Raw genomic sequence first — 25,074 nt, forward strand, 5'->3', positions numbered from 1 at the left:
CAACGAAGTATCCGTGCATTGCATCAACAAGGCCGCTCAAATTTCTCCTGCAGTAATGCCTCTCCTAAGATGCCTCATTTGGATTGCAGCCTGCGATCAGTTCTTCATAACTGCAAAACATGTTCCCGGGTCACGTTTTGCTTTCCAGAAATTCAGGTTGCTGGCACCAGACACGGACCCATTCCCAACCTCAGTACCTCACTTCAGAGCTGATATCCACATTAACCACCCATTGAATCCACTTCTTGACGCCTCTCTTAATTCAATTCTTCAAGCCGTTTCACCCAGCACCCTACAATCCTACTTAACCGCATGGAAGCTTTATAAGTCTTTCCACTTCCCATACAACCTACCTTTTCCCAATTTCTCTGCTCGCCATCACTTCATTCATATCCTATCTCAACAGCATCAAGAACTGCAATGCTCTTCTAGCTGGACCTCCATCATGTGCAACTAAACATCTACAAAGGATTCAGAACGCTGCAGCTCATCTTGTCTTCAATGAGCCCAAAGGGCCCACGTCACTCCTCTGTTCATCTCTCTGCACTGGCTACCTCTCGCATCAAGTTCAAGGCATTGACGCTTGCTCACAGATCTATCACAGGCTCAGCTCCCTCCTACTTTTACTCACTCCTACAAGCCTACATCCCTACCAGAAGCCTACGGTCGATCAACGAGGGACGTCTCGTGGTTCCATCACAGAGAGACACAAAATCACTTTCCAGTACATTATCATTCACAGTTCCATGCTGGTGGAATGCTCTCCCCACCCTCATCCGGAATGCAGAATCCCTGGCAACATTCAAAGACAAATGAAAACCCATCTCTTCCATGAGCAATTAACCTCATAACCCAACCTACTCGCCCAGATGCCAGACAACCAATAACGTTAGACATACTTACTATATGCATCTCCACCCTCCGCCAAGGCTACCACTCCACCAACACTGCCCGCACACTGGACGCAATGTTCATAGTGGCTTTTTTCAGTTTCCTCAGATGCTCAGAACTCACCATCACTTCCAGCTTTAACCCAAAAGTCCACCCCACAATCACAGATCTATCAGTGCTAGACAATGAAACCATCTCCTACTTCATAAAGCAAAGTAAGACAGATCAAATTTTGCTCCATTCAGGCATCCCAGCAGACCACTTTTCCAGCCATTCATTTTGCATAGGCGCAGCAACAGCTGCCCAAAAAAGGCCTCTCTCAGCAGCAGATCCAAGCACTTGGCCGCTGGTCAGCGGAGGCTTTCGAGTTACATCCGCTCAAATCGCTTCCATATCAAAGAAGCCCAACGAACCCTCATCAATTCTTTTGACAACTTCTCATACACCCAACCCTACAGACCACCACTCCTGCAGGAGCCACGTTCCCCATCCTAACTCGCTTTACTGCCACAGCAGTGCTATTTTCCGCTCCAGCAGGAGATCAGATCTCTGTCCCACTCACCTTTCGGATCACAGTTTGAAAGCAAGTTGTTTCCAACACCACAACAGCAGCATCATCTCTTCTTCCAACAGGAGCCCATTCTCCACCCAACTGGCTCATCAGACAGTTAAAAGCAAGTCAACCAAGTCTACTACAGCTAACCTACTCCACTCCCGCAGAAGTTCCGTCACTCCGTCCAAACTTATTCCACTTCCGCAGCAGTGTCTTCTACTCCGCTCCCACAGGCAGCTCCGTTACTCCGTCCAAAATAGTTTGGATATTTAAGAAAGCAAGTTTGGTCCACTACCGCAGCAGTGTCAGCTTCTCCGCTCCCTCTGGAACTTCGTTACTCCGTCCAAACTTGCTCCACTGCCGCAGCAGTGTCATCTACTCCGCTCCCGCAGGAGCTCAGTTCTATAGCCAAAATTGTTTTGGATATTTAAAAGCAAGCTTTGGTCCACTGCCACAGCAGTGTCAGCTACTCCGCTCCCGCAGGAGCTCCGTTACTCCATCCAAACTTGCTCCACTGCCGCAGCAGTGTCATCTACTCCGCTCCCGCAGGAGCTCAGTTCTATAGCCAAAATTGTTTTGGATATTTAAAAGCAAGCTTTGGTCCACTGCCACAGCAGTGTCAGCTACTCCGCTCCCGCAGGAGCTCCGTTACTCCATCCAAACTTGCTCCACTGCCGCAGCAGTGTCATCTACTCCGCTCCCGCAGGAGCTCAGTTCTATAGCCAAAATTGTTTTGGATATTTAAAAGCAAGCTTTGGTCCACTGCCACAGCAGTGTCAGCTACTCCGCTCCCGCAGGAGCTCCGTTACTCCGTCCAAACTTGCTCCACTGCCGCAGCAGTGTCATCTACTCCGCTCCCGCAGGAGCTTAGTTCTATAGCCAAAATTGTTTTGGATATTTAAAAGCAAGCTTTGGTCCACTGCCACAGCAGTGTCAGCTACTCCGCTCCCGCAGGAGCTCCGTTACTCCATCCAAACTTGCTCCACTGCCGCAGCAGTGTCATCTACTCCGCTCCCGCAGGGGATCAGTTCTATATCCAAAATTGTTTTGGATATTTAAAAGCAAGCTTTGGTCCACTACCACAGCAGTGTCATCTACTCCGCTCCCGCAGGAGCTCCGTTACTCCATCCAAACTTGCTCTACTGCCCCAGCAGTGTCATCTACACCACTCCTGCAGGAGCTCAATTCTATGTCCCAAATTGTTTTGGATATTTAAAAGCAAGTTGAAAGCAAGTTTGGTCCACTGCCTTCAGCAGTGTCTTCTACTCTGCTCCCGCAGGAGCTCTGTTGCTCCGTCCAAACTTGTCCACTGCCGCAGCAGTGTCATCGCCTCCGTTCCCGCAGGAGCTCCGTTACTCTGTCCAAACTTGTCCACTGCCGCAGCAGTGTCATCCACTCCGCTCCCGCAGGACCTCCGTTATTCCGTCCAAAATAGTTTGGATATTTAAAAGCAAATTGAAAGCAAGTTTGGTCAACTGCTGCAGCAGTGTCAGCTACTCCACTCCCTCAGGAGCTCCGTTACGCCATCCATACTTGTCCACTGCCGCAGAAGTCTTCATCTACTCCGCTCCCGCAGGACCTCCTTTACTCTGTCCAAAACAGTTTGGATATTTAAAAGCAAATTGAAAGCAAGTTTGGTCCACTGCCGCAGCAGTGTCATCCACTCCGCACCTGCAGGAGTTCCGTTACTCCGTCCAAACTTGCTCCACTGCCACAGCAGTGTCATCTACTCCACTCCCGCAGTAGCTCAGTTCTATGTCCAAATTGTTTTTGATATTTAAAAGCAAGTTGAAAAGCAAGTTTGGTACATTGCCGCAGCAGTGTCATCTCCTCCGCTCCCACAGGAGCTCCGTTTCTCCATCCAACTCGCTTTCACTGCCGCAGCAGTGTTTCCTCTTACGTTCCCACAAGTACTCAATTCTCCATCCTTCTGCATCAAATAATTGGAAAGCAAGTCGAAATCAAGTTTGGTCCACTGCCGCAGCAGTGTCACCTCCTCCGCTCCTGCAGGAACTAATTCTCATCACACTTGCTTCATCACACTGCAGCGGTTATACCATTCTCTTCCGCAAAGTACATTACGTACCATCCCTAGCCTACTACTGGAGAGGCACAACCATCCAACGTCATGACAACCAACTCCCATCCGATGTTACAAGAAGCCTTCCAGCGACTAACCCTTTCCCACTTCTGATACCTTAAGCTTTGCACTCTGCAAGTTTTTGGAGGGTCATCAACATCATTCTGGTGGCTGTCCGGCATTTATTTGCAGCTTTTGGGGGGAGTACTCTGGGTTCGGGCCGAATACCGAGCCCGGAGCCCTCTCCTCGGACAGCACGCCAAATACGCATTTATTCTATCTGACTTATTTGTAAGTGTGAACTCGTGAAATGATGTTTTATTAACAAAGTTCGGGAGGAGCACGTTCAAATAATCAAGTAATCAATCAACTCATCAAACAATTACCATGTCTACCCTATCAGCATGAGAGGAAGCATATATATATATTCACTCTGTCAACTCATCTAACTTCCTTGACAGTTTTCAGCATCCCTCCACCACCCCGACTCCTCACTCTTGGCTTGTTCTTTCACAGCCAGGAATACAGGGGGAGTACTCTGGGTTCGGGCCGAATACCGAGCCCGGAGCCCTCTCCTCGGACAGCACGCCAAATACGCATTTATTCTATCTGACTTATTTGTAAGTGTGAACTCGTGAATTAAAATAACAGTACAACACATTATTGAATGTTCTGTAGAACTATATATATATATATATATATATATATATATATATACAGTATTTATGTACAGTGTTTAAAATTCTCAGTTGTGTATTATTTTCATATATCGTTGTTTCTTTAGCAACAAATCGGCATAATAGAATAATTGCTGAAAGATCACTGCTAAATATTTAGCTTTACTATCACAGGAATAACATTCATTTTAAAATAGGGCTGTGAAACGATTAATCGCGATTAATCACGTCCAAAATAAATGTTTGTGTTTACATAATATATGTGTGTGTACTGTGTATAATTATTTTGTATATACCTGTATATAAATACACGCATGTATTTAAGAAATATTTGCATGTACTGTATACATATTTTATATATAAATAACAAATTTTTCTTAAATACATATATGCATGTGTGTATTTATATATAGAAAATAATTACACCGTACACACACATATATTATGTAAACAAAAACTTTTATTTTGGATGTCAGCCCTATTTTAAAATATATTGAATAGAAAAACATTATTGTAAATAGTAATAATAATTCACAATGTTACTTTTTGATTAAATAAATGCAGCCTTGGTGAGCGTAAGCATTCTTTTAAAAACATAAAAAATTCATGCCAACCCCAAACTTTTTAATAATAGTGTAAATATAGCAACTGTGTATCAACCTCGTTATTAGCCGCTTCTCACATTTCACATAAGACTGTTGTTAGGCACACAATGTCAATTTAAGACATTACAAAGAAGCAAAGTGGCTGGTATTTTGATTAAAACCCTGGATGCGTGTTGCGGTTCTCCCATAAGGCCGCTGTGAAGAGTGTCTGCTGGACAGCCCTATCAGTTTGACTGACAGTCCTTCCCAACCAGCCAACACAAAAAGAAAGCATGAGTGAGCGGGTTGCCAATACAGCAGATTACTTCGTTTATCACCAGCAGTCTGATTACACACAGGCCCAATGCCACAGTGGGCTGAGCCCATTTTTGGACACACATTAAATGAACGGGGCGTCCTGTGATCGTCAAGAATGCTGAGATACATGGTGACTTTTTTAGGTCAGCTTTAGTTTTGAAGGTAAAACAAGGACAACCTATAACATTTGAAGTTTTGAATTGCCTCTTTAGAGACATGAACCGTCAATCTCACATTTTAGACTGTTTTAACATATTTGTTTCAGTTTTCTCATGGATGCACGTGGATATTAAAGTTTTTCTCGGTCGCTTTGGTGCATTTCTCACATCACTATTTACATTTGCACAACAGTTAATGCAGTTCTCAAAACAATTAGTACAAACTGCAAAACCTAGTTGATAACCCGCAAAAGTGTGTCACTTGCTCAAAATGGATAGCTCATTCCTCAAAAGCAAGTATTTATGTCAATGAAAGTGTCAGTGTCATCAAGATGAAAAGTTCTGACACCATTGTTTATGAACAAGATATGGCTTTGTCATGTTTTCATTATGACAGTTTACTCTGTAAATGTTTTCCAATGCAAAAAAGTCAGATCTTGGTGACACTACCTGAAAATGCTCGAGACAGCACTATATACTATTTGCACAGCCATTTGAAAAATACGGTAAAGTTACACATTACCGTATTTACAGTTTTTCTCAGTCGCTTTGGTGCATTTCTCACATCACTATTTACATTTGCACAACAGTTAGTTCAACCTCCACAACATTTAGTCATTTGTGCACATCATAGTACTGTAGCAGTTTCTCATTCCTTCCAACAAATTGCAAATGCTTTTGGACATGCATCAGTTGCTTTCATACAACTCTCTGCTATTTGATAACATTATCATTTGCTTAAGTCATGTCAGTCAAAATTAACTATACTTGTGAATGCTGAATAGTCATTCCATATAAAACTAATAGTCCTCATTTCATTGCTTGAGTCATTACATACAAAAATGTTGAACTAGTTGTCAAAATCTGTCATAAAAAAAAATAAAAATCCGGAAAAAGTCTCCTAAATTGAACAATTTGCAATTGAGCAAGAGATGATATTCGCTGGGATGTAGATGAAATTATGTGACCAGACAGAGAGGAACGTCTGGATGTGCATGAATGATTACAGTCCTATGTATGTTGTACGTTCAGTTCCAATACAGTATATAGGCCTACTGCAATATTGTGTACAGTTGTGCACAGCTCTACCCAAAGGGAGTTTATGTTTGTTGTAAATAATGGTGTATTTTTTCTTTTGCACAATGCTGTGAAAAAAATAGAATTGCAAAGAGCATATGCAGTAAAAATGTGAAACATATTCAGTGTCTTGTACTCAGTTACCTCATAAATACAGTAATGTGTAACTTTACTGTATTTTTTTCAAATGGCTGTGCAAATAGTATTTAGTGCTGTATTGAGCATTTTCAGGTAGTGTCACCAAGATCTGACTTTCATCATTGGAAAACATTTATAGAGTAAACTGTCATAATGAAAACACGACTAAGCCATTTGACTATCTTGTTCATAAACGATGGTGTCAGGACTTTTCATTTTGATGACACTGACACATTCATTGACATAAATACTTGCTTTTGAGGAATGGGCTATCCATTTTGAGCAAGTGACACGGTTTTGCAGGTTATCAACTAGGTTTTGCAGTTTGTACTAATTGTTTTGAGAACTGCATTAACTGTTGTGCAAATGTAAATAGTGTTATGAGAAATGCACCAAAACGACTGAGAAAAACTGTAGTGAGGTAACTGAGTACAAGACACTGAATATGTATGTTTCACATTTTTACTGCATATGCTCTTTGAAATTCTAATTTGTTCACAGCACTTTTCAAAAGAAAAAAATACACCCTTATTTACAACAAACATAAACTCCCTTTGGGTAGAGCTGTGCACAACTGTGAACAATATTGCAGTACATATTGGAACTGAACATACAACATAAATAGTACTGTAATCATTTATACACACCCAGACGTTCCTCATCAGTGAAAGCTGAGGTTCACCTGAGAGAAATTGTTCAATTTAGGAGACATTTTCAGGAAAAAAAAGATTAAAAAAAGATTTTGACAACTAGTTCAACATTGTTGTATGTAATGACTCAAGCAATGAAATGAGGACTATTCGTTTTATATGAATGACTATTCAGCATTCACAAGTATAGTTAATTTTGACTGACATGACATAATGATAATGTTATAAAACAGCAGAGAGTTGTATGACAGCAATTGATGCATGTCCAAAAGCATTTGCAATTTGTTGGAAGGAATGAGAAACTGCTACTATGATGTGCACAAATGACTAAATGTTGTGGAGGTTGAACTAACTGTTGTGCAAATGTAAATAGTGATGTGAGAAATGCACCAAAGCAACTGAGAAAAACTGTAATGAAGCACATGTCTGTGTGAGGTTTTATATAGGTCTTTTATATATGGTTTATGAGGACACAAATATGTACGATGACATGGGTATTACAATGTAAACATGGTAAATTAAAAAATGGCAAATGTTTTCTGTGATAAGTTGGTTTAGGGGATATACAGTTTGTACAGTATAAAAAAACATTACGCCTATGGAGAATCCCCATAAACCACATATTGATTTTGTGTGACCCCACCCTGACCTGGGGGTCTGGTAGAGAGATTGATTGCATTCGTGGATAATCGGTTGGTTGTGTGAGTTCATATGAATATTATTTTATATATATATGATTAATAACGTCCACACTAGGAACTAGAGTTGTGTGCCTGTCAGGATTTAAATTGATACTTAATCCCTGAATTAGAATTGAAGTCATTAACAGAATGGAAAAATTAAAGTAGAATTAGAAGAATTAAATTGAATTAGAAGAAATTCATGAATGAATTGAATGTATGAATGTAATTTTCAACTAACTACACTAGTTAGGCCTATATATTCACAGTAAAAAAAAAGTAATATTGTGAAATATTATTATAATGTAACTAATTAAATATATTTATATATATATATTATTAGTAGTATTTTATATTATTTGTTTATTACATTTCATAAACATAAGTTTGTAAACCAGGGTAGAGTAACTCTTCATTTCCCAGATTGATGATTGTTTCTTTCCTTCTGCTGGCAAAAAACTATAAGATCTGGATGCTTTCTGTTGCTTCTTCTGACAAAAATGCATTCTAAATTCAATAGATGGTCTTTCTTTGTCTTTGTCTCATTTATCCTCTCTTCTGCTGATTTTATCAGGTATTATATCTCTTCTGTTCCTCAATGGTAGCTACTGCCAACAGCAACTCTTCACCACTCAGTCTGATACCAGTGCCAAAAAATGCCCCACACAGAAGAAAAGAGTGGCAGAGCCTTAAGAAATCTCTCTGTCCTCCTCTCATATCTAGTCTCTCTCTGTCACTGACCCTCAGGGTGGCCGGCTCAGCCGAGCCTTGCCAAAATATTTTTCCTCTTGACGAGACGGCCTTGTCAGCCTCTCACTCGTTATATCTGTCAAAGTCAGTTCCTCCAAGTGTGTACGGGACCTTCAGCACTTAAACTGTGAGTTTCGCTTCCACCGACCTTGCTAAAACTGACTGTAGTATGTGTGCATTACTTGAGTCTAGGGCTTTGCAATCAAATTAGAATTGATACTGTGATGCGGCCTTACGCATTATAAATCTGCCAATGTTGAGATTTAATTAAATAAATATATAGCCTGCATACATTGCATGCTTCAAAATTAAGCTGTGTTTTTGTATAAGGTGTTGAATGCCCCACACAAACCATCTCAGCAGGTGCTATGACCTTGAATTCCATTGTAAAATCTTTACAAACAATTTTGCTAAAGCTTCTATAGAAATCTAAGGTTTCCAAGTGTGTTTGCTCTAGTGTTTCATTAACGGAAACTATGATGGAAAATGTTTGTCGACAAGTTTTTTTTTCTCCCATGACTAAGTTGAGATGATGACGACACCATGGTAAATAAATGATAACTCTGACTATATCAACATGCAATATCATTGACAGAAAAAGAAGAGTCGACTAAACCTTGACTAAACAAAAACAGGAAAAAGGTTGACTAAATATGATAAATACTAAAAAGTACAAAACACTGATTCACTCAAAAACAAAATAAGTGACTCTTTATGAATAAGTCACTGATTGTATCAAATAAATATAAATTTCTATTTCTATTAAAATTTACGTTTACCAATGTGTGCAGCCTACTCGACATTTCAGAACATTCCCAATTCAAAAAATAAATACATATATAAAAATTGTTATGGTCCTTACAGCTCAAGACAGAGGGAGAAGGAGAGAGAGATTGTTCTGTTGCGGTTTTAGAAGAGTGATAATAAGACCCTGAGCTGTTTAATGTCACTGTCACCTCCAGCCTGAAGAGAAGCCACATCCGCGTCTACCGGCAGGTAATGAGCTCCTCAAAGGTGTACCAGTGCCTGCGAAAGTGAGAAATCAGAGATAAAGGGACAGGGGTAAGAAAGGAGAATAGAAAGAACCTGTGACAGGAGAAAAGAGAGTGTGGAAATCAAATTAGAGGTGAAACGAGAGGTAGACAGCTGGAGAAGATGACTTACTTTATGTAGAATAAAGCAGCACTACTGAGACACAGAGAGAGACAAAAACAATGAAGACGAAAGAGGAAAAAGGACAAAACACTAAGGCAAATGCAAAGTTTTCACACTGGGAGAGCCTGAATAATAGCCTGGCTGCCAGAGAGTTGTACATTTGTCATTGCAACAACTCATATGGATATCCAGCAGCAGGTAGATTGTTATTGAATGCGCTCCCTGTGAAATTCTCCAGCGAGATGTTAGGTGGTCAGGCGCAGCGAGAGAGAGAGAGAGCAGACTTTACAGCCCACTGCGTTCACACGTCCATTTCTGCAGTGCCAGAACTTGACAGCAATGGCACTGGCCTTGTGCCCTTAAAGACTGGGATCAGTGACCTCAGACTGAAGCAGAGACTGAAGCCGGGTGTGTATTTGATGTATAGAGCATGTAGAGCGATGTACTTTGAGAACAGAGAGGCAAGTCAGCACACAGAGACCCTGATCTACTGCTGTTGCACCGATCTGGGATGATCACAGGGCATCTCTACAGCAGAGCAAAAATTTCACTGTGGTGACTACAGACTGTAGTACTAGCATAGGCGTAGATTTCGGTGAGTCATTTTGTACCCACCACTTTTTTTTTCAGATAACGTCCATAATAATTGGACTTTGGGTTCGATTTTTTTTGACAGTTTTCAGTGGTTATGAGGAGCAATGTGAGAGAGAAATTTGGGGATCATTGATCGTTGTTTAGGTACATTAAACCACGTTAAGCTTTTTCCTTACAATAGGCTCTAATGAAGCAGAAACTCTTAATGTCAGATTACGTCCATAATAATTTTACTTTTGGTTCAATTTTTTTGACCGTTTTCAGTGGTTATGAGGAGCAATATGAGAGAGAAATTTGGTAATCATTGTTTAGGTTCATTAAACCACGTCATGTCATATTGTCAACATGGTTCTTATGAAGCAGAATTGTGGGTCATATGTCAGAAGGCTTTCTTCTTCATAAATCGAGTCGGACATCATCACATTTTTGTATACATTTTTATTTATTTACATTAGTAAGCTACAGGACATCGTCTTTCAAAACATGACCTGCGCGAAAGAGAAAAAAAAATGAAGGCATTTCTGAAAATGCACTTCCGAATGCGTCTCTGTCCCCAGCACATTTCAAACCAAACTGACGCCCATGAGTTCTAGCAAAATAAATATTAGTGTGACAGATAAGTTAATGAAACCAAGAATGCTTTGATTTTCTATACACTTTGATTAGGGCTGGAGCTAAACTTTGCAGGACAGTGCATGTGTCCCCTGGAGCAGTGCTGAAGATCTCGGCTGTAAGTCATTATTTTGGTGGAATATTACAGATAAAATATCATTAGTCAGCTGAGATTAAGTTCAACCCTTGTGCCTTTACAAATGTTTATGCATGCATTTGTTCTGTGAAACTTTCATTTTGAATTTATTTATTTATTTATTACTTACAGTGAAAGTCGGAGTCAAGTCAAGTCAAGTCAACTTTATTTATATAGCCCTTTTCACAATACAGATTGTATCAAAGCAGCTTCACAGTATTAAATAAAATAGTACATCAGTGTATGTTTCTGGTGTAAAACATCCACGTTTGGTAATGCAGATCAATAGCACTGTTGAATCGATTAATCAAATTAAGTATCCCCAACTGAGCAAGCCAAAGGCAACAGTGGCAAGGAACCGAAAAACTCCATTAGGTGACCTAATGGAGAAAAAAAAACCTTGGGAGAACCCAGGCTCAGTCGGGGGCCAGTTCTCCTCTGGCGTTTATGAAGTAGAGACCGGATTTAACTGTAAGATTAAAATATTATATGAATGCCTGGCTGAAGAGATGCGTCTTTAATCTAGTTTTAAACTGGGAGAGCGAATCTGAGCAACGAACAGTATCAGGAAGGCTATTCCAGAGTTTTGGTGCTAAATGTGAAAATGCTCTCCCTCCTTTGGTGGATCTGGATACCCTAGGTATGACCAGAAGCCTCGAATTTAGTGATCTTAAAGAGCTGGGAGGGAGGGGCCCAGTGTTTTTTTTGGACCCAATTGTCTTTCAATGTATGTACAAAACCAGTTCTTCAAAATATTTAATTTTGTGTTCCACAGAAGGTTACAGGTTTTAATTGATATGAAGGTGAGTAAATGATGAAACAGTGTAGAAGGCCAAGAAGAAGAAAAAAACATTAAAGGTGCTGCTGAGTGATCTCAGCTGAGTAATGATATTTTATCTGTAATTTTCCCCCAAAGTAATGACTTATTTTATGCCCGTTTTATTATTATTTCTTAATGAATTATCTAAATGATAAAATTGGCTTGTTAATGTTAACAAGCCCTCAAGCTGTTTTTATTAATTCCACCATATTAAACCCACAGTCTGACAGGACTGAATTTCATCTGATCTAACTAGATATACCAGTGTGGTTTTCAAAGTGAATCAGGGTCACATACATCACACGAAGTGGATCAAACATGCAGATATGAATGCAGGTGGCCGTCTAAACCAATTTCAAATGGAGAGAGATCAAATGCTTTTTTCTGTGTCGTTCCTCTGGGCAGCCTGGACGTGTCAAGTTTTGCTTCAAAGTGAACCACGCAGGCCACTTGAGTGGTTTTATGGCTTGTACTAAATGACTTTGTGCTCAATGCTGCATTTGTGTAATGCTTGTCAAAGAATATGGATATTCTGAACAGTTTTAAGAGGCTCTGGCACATAGGCAAACTGTGAAGTTCAGGGTTGTGTGCTGATGTCACATGAAACTGAAATGAGAATGCTTTTTATGTTCCGATTTATTTTCTGAATTTGAATTGAAGTAGCAAACAGAATATAGAATTTAAATGTAAGGACATACAATTAAAGTTAATTTCAAAGACTGCCATTTTAACAAGAAATGTCAGGACGGACTTTGAATAAAGGCTAGACAAAACCTTGTTTTAAAGAAATCATTATAATATTCTGATTTTGTGCTCAAAACATTTCTTTGGGGGTGAGGAGGAGGGGGTTCGGTTTTTCTAGTTTGGAATGACATGAGGGAGAGTCAATTTAAATTAGTAAACAGTTTTAAATGAAAGATTTATTGTGTGTGGTCTAAGGAGTGAACTATCATTGTTCAGGACTATATTTATGTGAATGCATATTGTGACGTCATTTCTTAGCGCTCTATCCTATAAATTATTACCCCAATTATAAATAACAGCAGCTTGCCACAGCTAGACACATGCAGCCTAACACTTTTATTTGTCTACGTGTCTTGAATTGCCCATCACAAACTTGTTTATCGCAGCTTCTCACTTTTGCAAAGTAATATGATGACCCAAAATTCCCATCAGAATGGGCAACCAGCCATAGCACGCTTCTCGCTGCCGGGCCACGGGTCACAACCATCAATGCACGTCCTATGTGAGCAATAGCATCATATGATCATTTACTCAGGATCACACTAGAGGATGAATCTGGTTTCTTGTTAGACATGGATGGAGTGCTATTTCCACCGGACCTGGCGCTCACGTGTGTGTTTACTGAGATGAGAAACCGTTGCATGATCGGTCCATTATCAGTGACCTTCTGTAGTACTAGAGGTCTCGGTTGTGTCGTACATTGGAGGACGGATATATATTTAATAGCCTTCATCCATAAGAAACTCTCTGAGGGATGAAGGTTGAACAAATAAAGACAGGAAAGGTCATTGAAGAACTTTGTAAATGTGCTCCTCTGTGGGAGAAAGTTGGAGAGAGAATGCATAGATAGATCAGTTAGAAACAATGCCTTTCTGATTTTTGTTCTTGCTATAAGTAAAACCTATGCTGTTGTGTAGACGTTTCATCCACCTTTTGTATAACACCCTACATACCTTATGTACTGGCTCGCACTTCAGCATTCTTTACAAAATATGAAGCATTTAATGCAGAACAGATTATTTATTTAGTTTATTATGCTTTTCCACAAGTAATTTATCATTATTTAATATTCCGTTTTTTTCCTTCATATTATGAACTTGAGCATTTGAAGTGGCATATGCCATGAAAAGATGCACAATCTCATGAACAGTGGACAGGAATGTCATGACAGTGGTACTTTTGGTGTTTGTCCAGTCAATGTTCTCTTAAAACATAACTGCCAGTCTGAGCAATTACCACTGTCCTCTTTTAAAGCTGCTTTGAAGTCATTTATCTTGTGTGGTATGCAAATAAATCAGAATGGAACTGAATAATTAATTGTGATTGAATCCCAGATAAATCAGCAGTCTTGGAGAGATTGTGGATTCTTATAAATATATATATATATATATATATATATATATATATATATATATATATATATATATATATATATATATATATATATATATATATATATATATATATATATATACAATGCATATAAAAAAATATAATTTTTTTTAGACAATATAGTATACAATTTTAATATCTGCCGTTTATTGGTTATAAGCCATAACATGAAAATAATTCTCGGCTTACTAGTTTTGCATCCCTAAATTTCATATACATATCCAAACATATTGACTGTATTGTACAGTAAGTTATTGTTGGACCTTTGATTGTTCAAACTGTTTCTGGGAAATTAAATCGACCTCTTGGAACTCTGAAAACTTTTAGCCCTGGAATCCTGTTACAAAAAATATACAATAGATGTTGCAAATAATTGATCTTTAACAGAACAAAAGAAAAACAGAAAATACTGTAGCTTGTGTTTTTTTTGTTTTTTTTTTAAGTTAAGTTAAGATCACAAGAAAAATGTGTTTTGAAGTAAACAAAAGCCCCAAAAAAATACTGTGGGTTTCTGTTTTCGGAAACAGTCCTTATTTTTTCAATAACCAGTTGTGTCACTATAATATATGTACTGCAAATGAATCTTTGGTGTGTTTTTTTTCCCCACAAACATGGTTTCTCACAGCTTCAGTCCACACTAAAAATCAAAGGACACGTGGATAGGCTCCTGTTGAAATGCTGCTCATTCATGTAGCTCTGATTCTAGAAATCTCCAGTTTTCCACACATTTCAGAATTTTTGCACGGTATAACAACATTGCTGGAACTCTACAGCTGTCAAATCACAGGTGGATGATGCAGTATAAATATTCCCCTAGTCACACATCTGCAATTCTGGAATATGATAGAAGACATGCAATTCCTTATTTGCCACGAGCCAAAATATGGGAATGCTAATGTGCCGTGTGTGCAAATGTGCACGCACACATAGGTTTGATGACACTGACCTTCATATCCTCTGGGCAGGGTAGTCGGTAGACAGCCATTTATCTTTTATTCATTCTGACATTTCTAGGGAAGGAAGCTTTCCTGCCACGGTGGCTTGTCAAAGTAGAGGCCATTTTGTGATGTGTGGCACGCTTTGGCTGATCAGCACGCATGCACACAACACCAGGCTCACACACATATATTCATATATCACACACACACATTGCAGTTAGTGGTGCAGTCATGTGGAGATGAGCTGTGAATGACTTGACATCTGTCAGTGAAACTAGTTTGACAGTCTTTAAAACCAGCTGCTTTTCCTTAACCTCTTTCTTTCTCCCTCTTTTGCTTTCATTTCTGTTTCTGCCTTTCATTATCCATCTCTTATGCTCCAGAAACAACATCGGTATTCTCACAAGAAGCCACACTGCACCACATGAGCTACATATAACGACAAAAACATCTCAAATATTGTCAAATGCTTTTTGACAAGACTTCCCAGCCATTGTTTCCAGCAACTGTTTTAAGTCCCTATGTCACCTTTCCAGTGCTTTCTCTAACACGAATGCTAGAATAATGTGCAGAGCCTGTCCTGCTCTGCTGTGTTTGTGTAACACAGAGCGATTCTTCTGCAACCCATTAGCATTGTCGGGACAGCAGTATGGCGTTTTGTCGTTTTATTGATAGGCTTAATGATTGAGCTGTGTGAAGATTTATAAAAGCTGTTTTTATCATCATATGTACTACCTCTAATTTATGCATGCTGTTCTTGTAATTCAAATTACATAGTTACACCAGTTGGTAGTCTTCATGAGTGAGTCATTGAATCATTTATTGAAAATATTTGTTCAGAAACGCTGATTATTTAGGAATGAAACACAAGACTGTTATTATGAGTTACTGAATCATTTGTTCAACCTTTTTTTTTTCTTTAAACGCTGATTTATTCAGGATATAAATAAGTGAATCATTGAATCATTCATTCAAAATGTCAAATCATTCAGAATTAAATAAACGTTAAACTAATTCGTGTTGCTCTGAGATGTACAGTGGTTCTGTTTTAGTAAAGAGGTTTTGTTTGGAACTAAAATGCATTTGTGGAACAGTATCTAAAAAAATAGTATCTAAAATGTAAGGTATTCAATATTAACTTCATGTATATTGAACTGTTGTGTCCACCTTATCTTTAACATCTTCCTGTTATTTTAGTTGTATGCTGCTTGATATTGCAAACTGGTATTTGTTATCATATTATTTTACGTTATTATTGTAATCAACACGCTGGTTTGTAGGACAAATAGTTTTTCCATTTACTGCACTTTGTTATTCTAGTTATTTGCCTATAGCGGCTAATGAATCAGAAGTCTCACACATTCACAGAAAATAGCTTTTTTATATATATTTATATAAAAGAGGTTGAGGGTTTGATTCCCAGGGAATGCAGGATGTTAAAACACATGCTTTGAATGCACTAATAATTAACATTTGATGAAAGTGCCTACCAAATGTATAAATGAAAATGCATGTGGAAATCCTCAAGTTCGTCTGATTCTTCTTGTGAGATCCACCAAATCTGCAAATTCTCATCATTTATTTACATGACAGACCTGTTAGAATTCCTCGCATGACCATTTGTAAAAAGGGCTTCATATTGCCACAGTATTGATGAATTAGTAATGCTGCAGAACCGTGAATCCATCTCCATATCCCTCACTGATCTGACCACCATTTCTCTCCCACTCTTCACAGATGATAACTGTCGTCTGGGAGATTATAAAAAATTGAAGACCAAGATGTTGGACTTACACGCTCAGAGGTACTTGACCTCTGGTAACCATGGCAGCCATGAAAACGATATGGCAACTAGGAAGCATCTGGTGGACATGATGTTCAAGCGCTTTGACGCAGATGGTAGTGGAAGAGTTGACAGCAGTGAGCTCTCACAGGTAAGACAGTTCAAGGTCATAACTTTTCTTTCACCCGTTTAATTGACGTACTTAAATGGGGTCTTTTGACCTTCTTAACGTATCTGTCATCATAATGACCATTTTCAAACCAACAGAAGAGGACAGTTTTCTGATAAAAGAGAAAAATAAAGATGTTGTAGGGTTCAACAATAAAGATGGATTGAGGCCAGAGTCAGAGAGTTTTGGCCCTGTTGAGTGAGCTATCATTTATCATTTTAAACCTTTGCTGTTTTAATCTTTCATACATGTTTTTATGCCTTGCAATTGAAAACATCTGAGTATTTATGATATGCTGAATTATATGTCACCAAGGTAGAATTAGCTGCTAACATATATACTGTCTTAACCACAAATTATTAGTCAGGAAATTAGCCAAATTTAAGCAAATGCACTTCTTAAAATGCCATTGCTGCTTGTCTCAGAAAACCATCAAAGACAGAATGAAGTTTTCGGCAGAATATGGGAAGTTGTGTGTGGAGTGAAGAATCACGATGAAACAGGAGTTGCATGGTGATGCTCCAGATCGTGACTTCAAAAATCTGCTGAGAAATATAATAATAAATGCATCTAATAATAAATGCATCTCCACCATAGTGAATAATGGAGAAAGAGCTGTCATTGTGTGGGGAGCCTTTTTTAGCTGCTGGTATTGGTGAGCTTCACTCTGAAAAGTAATGTAATGCTTTGGAGTACAGGATAATACTGCAGAATGGCTTGCTTCCCAAATGATCAATGATCAAATATTATTTTTCAACAAGACAATGTTCCTGCCCAAATTTCAAAGACAATCAGAAAAGAAGATATTTTAAAGAATGTTGCTAACTTAACAGTTTTTGTTCCCATTGACTTTCTATTGTATGGACAAAAAACCAAGTCAATGGGAATAGACTGTTTGGTTATCAACAGTCTTCAGAATATCTTCTTTTGTGTTTCACAGAAGAAATAAAGTCATACAGGTTTGGAAAGACATGAGGGTGAGTAAATGATAATGTAATTATCTATATAACTCTGTAATGACAGAATTTTCATTTTTGGGTGTACTATTTTAAGGTTTAAAAAAGGAATTATGAAGTCAAATCAAAGCCTTTATGCAAATACACATTGTTTTAGTTTGTTTACAAAAGTGCAATATCTAATGTTTGAATCTGATATGTTATGAAAATAGCTGGGGATCACTTTTCCCACATTCTATTGAGTTAATTTGAAATGGCAAATGAGCAGGCGAGCTTGTCTCTTATTTTAATAACTTGTTCATAAACTGATCCCAGGTCAGTTGTGCTTTATCTTGTCCTGCGGCAGAAAGATTACACCTGTCCATAGAGATACTATGCAGCAAAATGAGCAAAATATGAATTTATTCATATTTCTCCAGAGAAAAAACTCTGAACGCACTTTCACTCTCGGTTACAGGCGTGAGCCATTTCAATTTCATTGTGCAATATTTTCATGTCATTTGCATATTTCTTCATTCTCAGTGGAAGAAGAATAGATCTCTTTTCATGCATGGCAGATGGAAGACAATGTAAAAACTGAAAATTCGGACCAACCCTGAATACAAAAGCTTGGCCTTTTGACATGAAGCTACTGCAAGGTTGAAAAGTTGTTAGGAATAGGAACATATAGTGAAATGCCTTGCAGCGAAATCAAAGCATTTTGCTCTAATAGAGCAATTAAAATCTATCAGTATTCTGCTCAAATCTGTAGGTCTTCTGGTACACCTGGAATGATATTCATGCAGAAAGTAAAGGGACAGTCCATGAACCCTTTCTGACTTAATAAATGAGTATTGTTATTGAAGCCATATCATATATTTAATAATTTATTTCCATTAAAATAATATAGGCCCTATCTTGCACCCAGCGCAATTGACTTTGTACACCAACGCATGTATCATTCCTATTTTGCACCTGCGCACAGCGGACTTTTTCCTCCACAGACGCACGTCGGTAAATTAGGAAATGAACTTGCGCTCCCGGGGGCGGTTCAGCGCCAAGAGGAGGCGTGTTCCGGCGCAAACGTTCCCTGGTGCTATTCTGCAGTTCCAGAAAACAATTCTGCCAGAGACCAGGAAAAACCTAGTCTAAAGTCAGTGGCGCGTTGCACGTGTTATTCATTTGCTATTAGCGTGTGCACAACGCGCATGCACTTTGCTTACAGTATCTCATCTACACACAGACGCAGCAGTTCTCATTTTTATAAAACCATACATCATTACAAGGAAAAATATTAACACACGAGGGAAATCATCGTTGTGTCCATGAAGATGTGAAAAATTCTAGCTTACACATTTACCCAAATTTTTATATGCCTGTTTAACCGAAGCTAATTTGGGTGGGTTTCTCCCATCCCCATACAATGTTACTTCTCTGTCTTTTACAGCCCTGATGAGAACGTCGGTCTGCTCGGCTTTGAACCGCTCCTGGCGTCCGCCTGGCAAATTCACAGTTATAATAGCAATCCGCCATGGAACAAGCGCGCCTGCTCTTAAAGGGAATGTGAGATGTCCCTCTGATTGGTTTATTTCACGTTACGCCCAAACCACACCTATGAATAATGAAGCTACTTCAGACCAACCCATTTTAGATTTGCGTTGGGCGCAAGAGTCATGTATCCCACCGGTATAATAGCAACAGCGCCCAAGACCCGCCCACAAAGTTACTTGCGTTTCACGCTTGATACTTGCATTTCAGATCGTTAAAATAGGGCCCATAGTGTCATTCTGGAAACCACTTAATGCAAAATTTTAATATATTTAATACCAAGCCTTAAAATATACAGTACATTGTATATAATGCCACCAAAACATAATTGGATGCTAAAGACACTTTAAAAATGTGTGCTTCACTACATCCAATGCAAAATATTAAACAAAGTTAGCCTGGGTTTTCCCATTGGATTTTATTCACGCTGCTAGGCAGCCTGGACACCATGGACCAGATTTTCCCCTCGAAAAGGGAACCAATCACAGAACGGGGAGGGAGCAGCAAGACGATGACGACGTCTATGCGACACACCGAAGCAGTTTGTTTATATCTATGGATCCAACATGGCATCAGACGCGAAGTTACCTCGATGCAGCCTTAGATAGTGTTCTACTGTAAGTAGTTTAGTCTTCTTCAGCCATCGTCTTCTTCCTCGTCGAATTTCTGTCGCTCTACATACGTCATCTGGTATAATTGAAACGATTGGTTATGAGCTACGTACAGGCGCATTTGATAGACATTCTTAGCGCCCAATAAAAAGCTCTGGGCATTCATAAACCACGCCTCAAATACGAGAAAATTAACATGTGGTTCCCAGACCACGTCTCAATGAGACGAGGTCTGATGTTAGCCAGGCTAAAACAAAGTTGCATCTTCAAACAAATGATGCTTAAAAACTTTTTTCCAGAACTAACTTTATCCTGCATTTTTGTGCATCTAGAAGTGTTTATATTTGAAAGTGATAGAATAAGTACATGCCTAAAGCTGTTCTGGGATTTCATTAAGCACGGTGGATTGGATGTAGAGAGTCGTTCATTATGGAAAACTTTGCTGACATCGCCTGTAGCATGCGGCACGCATATCAGAGAGGTACATCAACAAATTTCAGCATTTGAAAGTTTGCTTGTTTGTTTGGTTTGTCTTCGTGTATATATATATATATATATATATATACCATATAAACCACATGATATATATTGTTTATATCACTTTCGGTAAGTTTTGAATCCATTGACCACCAGTCACCAAGTTAAATATGATTGTTCATACCGCATATGCTCAAGGCATTTTCCAAATCTTAACTGTGAATCTAACCCCTAACATTTATTATCAAAAATCCCTCCAGCTTTCTTTCTCTAACTGTAATTACTATCAGATATTTCTGGCATGGATGAATGTATGATAGAACGTTTTACAGTAATCCCTCATGTTTTCCAGCATAAGGCTGTTATAAAATCTTGCTCACTTCTGGATGTTTGCCAGCCGACAGGATGCACAATGTCTGATGCAGATAGGAATCACATCTTTAATTATTCAGAATGGTACACTAGAGAAGTTTTGCTTCAGGATGGAGATTTTACATCAGACGTCATGTGGAGGCCCAAGACGGCACCAAAATTGTGTAAACAAACATGTCCTTAAATGTGAACATCCTTTGTTAGTATTTCCTTGTGCAACATTCTCTGCACAAAACACATTTGCGCTGTTAAGTAATCATGTTATACAGTAGGTGCTGCTCTGGATTTCATCTCTTTCATGTTTTGATCTTTAATCTTGTTGTCATGCAGGTCATCAAGCAGGAAGGTCTGAGCAGGACGGCATCAGAGTGCACCCTGTTCGACCTGTTCAAATTTAACGACGTCACCGATGACGAACACCTAACTAGAGAGGAGTTCTACGCAGCTTTTGGTGAGTGTTGGGTTTTGATAAAGTGTTGAAATTGAACAAAGCTGAGAGAAATTTTCAGCTGCATAATTAGCACCGTCATGGCTGAATGCACATTCAGTAACTGTGACACTTATTTTCAGTGTCATTTGTTAATAGCACAATGGATAATTGCAGTATTTTCATGAAGAAATTGAACACATTTTTAGTCTCGGTTACAGATGTGAGCAGGTTTATTTTCATTGTGCAATATTTTTGATATGTGTTTTGTATATTTTGGATATGGATATGTGTTCATTCTCACAGGAAGTAGATTAGTCTCTTTTTTATTTGTGATTGCACGTGTGAGGAAGGTAACTGTTCTTGTTCTTATTCCAATTAGACATGATGAAAGTAATGACCTGCAGTTCAGTAAGTCGAGAAACACTGATTTAGTCAAGTTGGTTAACAACAGATTTTTTGTTATTGTTGTTATCGATTTTTACGTTTTTTTGACTGATTTAGCTGACTCAGTCAATTGTTCACGAATCAAACTGCAACTACTGAGGACTTAAAGGAGAACTCCGGTCAATTTTAACATTGAGCTCATTTTTTTGTACATTTGGAGTGCTGTCAATACAGAGAACAACGACAAAAATCGGTGTTGCCTACACCGAGTTATTCTATTTTTTAAAATTTGCACCCTGTTGACTTCAATGGGGCAAGTTCTAAACCTGCTTTTAGCCTCTTAACATCCTTGATGTGTCATTACAAGTGCACAGAAAATGTGAGTGATTCCTTCAGAGTGAACACGAGTGAATCTGACTGCAGTAGATGTGAAAGATATGTATAAAAATTATGTTATTTAAGCCAGCGCAAATACCTGTGTTAACATCCTGTTTTCGGTGGAAGTCCAAAGTAGTCGATTGCCGAGTTCACGCGTGTGATCATAGGTAACTAAACCTATGCGCGTGAACTCGGCAATCGATTACTCTGGACTTCAACCGAAAACAGGATGTTAACACAGGTATTTGCGCTGGCTTAAATAACATAATTTTTATACATATCTTTCACATCTACTGCAGTCAGATTCACTCGTGTTCACTCAGAAGGAATCACTCACATTTTCTGTGCACTTGTAATGACACATCAAGGATGTTAAGAGGCTAAAAGCAGGTTTAGTATTTGCCCCATTGAAGTCAACAGGGTGCAAATTTTAAAAATAGAATAACTCGGTGTAGGCAACACCGATTTTTGTCGTTGTTCTCTGTATTGACAGCACTCCAAATGTACAAAAAAAATGAGCTCAATGTTAAAATTGACCGGAGTTCTCCTTTAAAGGAATAGTTAACTTAAAAACACAAATTCTGTGTTTCAAAGTTGTTTCAAACCTGTATGAATTTATTTCTTCTGCTGAACACAAAAGAAGATGTTTTGAAGAATGTCATTAACCACACAGTTGATTGACCCCATTGACTTCTAAAGTAGGAAAAAAAATGCTTCAGTTTCAGTGCAGTGCTCCGTTAGTGGCGTTAAAAAACTGTGAACAGAGCCAAACATCATGAAAATCATTAGGTTCCAGTAAAATATTGCAATATCCAGGTTCTTGGATCCCAGCCCTGCTCTTCATAGCAAGTTCAGACCATTGGCATGAAATATAATGAAGTGACATTTCTCTGTTAGTCCATTCCACTGGGTCAACGGCCTCTGAAATGGACTGTGACTCTGACAACCCACTGTTAGAAAGTCAGATCTTGCGGTCATCGTAAAGGTGAATGGATCCTAATTAAGCTCTAATTGAAGTCTACAGTCACATTTTTCAGTAAGCCACTGAACAGTGGCGGCCTGAGTACCATTTTCCTCTTTCGTGTACTCATTAACGGATTTGCTGAAGAGAAACTGAGGCACACTAATTAACTGCATGACTCAAGATGCAAGTAACATTTGGTATAGAGCATTTGTGTCAGCCTGGAAACTAAGTTATTTTGCTAAAGTAGATGAACGCCCAGAGTCCATGGAGTGCCTATAGTAATCAAGCTGATAAAAGATGTTTTATGTTGAAGAGGTGGACATGACTGACCTCAGTAAACTAGTCTAGTTAATGCACTGTTAGTCAACAGTGCATTAACTAATGTTAACAAATACAACCTTTGATTTTAATAACGTATTAGTAAATGTTGAAATCAATATTAATTAAGATTTATAAATGCTGAAGAATTATTGTTCATTCTTAGTTCATGTTAACTAAGGTTGTTAAATAATGAACCTTAAAGTGTTAACCAAATATTGTGTAACAAGTCTTTCCTGTCACTTTTTTATCAATTTAATACATTGTAGCTGAATAAAAATATTAAATTATTCCTGACCCCAAACTTAATAGTGTGTGTGAGATATAAATTACAAAAAAGGATGCAGCCTTGGTTAGCATAATAGAAAAAGGAGAAAGAAAAAAAACACATATACTGTATAGATAACACTTTACAATAATGTTTAATTTGTTATCATGTAAATGTACAGTATTAACTAACACGAACTAACTATGAGCAATACATTTGTTACAGTATTTATCTTTGTTAACGTTAGTTAATAAAAGTAAAGCTGTTCATTGTTTGTTCATGTTAGGATGGGATAAAAAAAAGGGACAACACTGCATAGAGCACTTTTCCGAGAATCCTATTGTTACACACTGTGTTTTTGAGCAAAAAGCAGCTTTTCAGACAGGAAGTAGATTTTAGAATGAGAATCACTGCCTTTGTCTGCCTCCGTGCATTTACTCCGAACTCAGCGGGAGTTTGGATGAGGCGGGGACAGCCCTACAGGCCAAAAAAAAAAAAATAATTGTATTTCTACTTTTGCTATTCTTCTAAACTTAAAGATAAAAAGATTACAAGACATTTTGTCAGACACCTTCAGAGAACTCCTTCACACTGTCTGTTTCCAACTCCTGATGCTTTGAACAAATATTTTTTGAAGAGTTTGAAGAATACTACTTTATAAACAGTGCATGTTGGTTGTACCAACAGCATTAGAGTTCATGCTGTGAGCTGGTACTTTAGATGTCTGCCACGACATGTATGAGAATGTGAATATGTGAATGTGTTTAGTCAGTTTCGACCTTCAGTGTGAAATTTACCCACTGATATGTGCTTCTTCAGGTTCACCAGATCCTGGCTTCTTTTTCCATCACATGGGCACCTGCTCTAAACCATTTTCTCAATATGTCCTCTTCTACCCTCATTGACCCTGTTCACTCCGTGTATATTCACACTGATAATGATCTGCAACATTAAAGCAACACGGAATCATTCATTTAATATGGGCAAGTCCAACAAAGTTTAGTTGAGAAAAGTTTAACTTTATGCAAATGAGCATTGATGTAATATGGCAACTTTTAATAGAAGCAAAGTCAGTGAACTGTCTCCTGTGAGATAGTAGTCAAGTGTAGGCAAGATGGAGAGGTTAATGCTACTGTGAGCAGTTTCACTGTTCTATGTAATTTGTTTCAGCCCACATACAGCGATAAAATACAAAATGATGCAAATAAACCATATCAGAAATTGATTCGTAGAATGAAACTCATTAATCTTGTTCATGATGTGATGTACTGTATTATGTATTGCAATTTATACACAAACACTGCAGCAAGAAAACGGATTGATTTCCAAAACAGAATGGTGTCTTATTTTTATAATTTAAAAGATTTTTTAAAAACTATGGCTAATTATATACAGCCCATCAATAATGTATAACAACAACAGTCAATAAGACAGCTACACTGTACCTGACCTCTAGTGATAAAATCGTTCTGTGTGTGTGAGTCAAGCAG

At 38.4% G+C, this 25,074-nt stretch overlaps 1 protein-coding gene across 1 annotated transcript in view; it reads left to right on the forward strand.

Annotated features, from left to right (window-relative positions):
• Positions 1–25,074, forward strand: part of fstl5 (follistatin-like 5) — a gene marked incomplete at its 5' end in the record, with an annotated part of 239,573 nt that overhangs the window by 159,822 nt on the left and 54,677 nt on the right. Inside the window, 5 exons of the mRNA XM_081383493.1 lie at positions 8,381–8,441; positions 9,519–9,590; positions 9,950–10,119; positions 16,685–16,881; positions 21,173–21,293. Coding sequence (XP_081239619.1) covers positions 8,381–8,441; positions 9,519–9,590; positions 9,950–10,119; positions 16,685–16,881; positions 21,173–21,293 — 621 coding nt within the window. The remainder of the gene's footprint in view (positions 1–8,380; positions 8,442–9,518; positions 9,591–9,949; positions 10,120–16,684; positions 16,882–21,172; positions 21,294–25,074) is intronic.

Source organism: Scardinius erythrophthalmus, assembly GCF_964197995.2.
Source record: "Scardinius erythrophthalmus genome assembly, chromosome: 13".
Lineage (NCBI taxonomy): Eukaryota > Metazoa > Chordata > Actinopteri > Cypriniformes > Leuciscidae > Scardinius > Scardinius erythrophthalmus.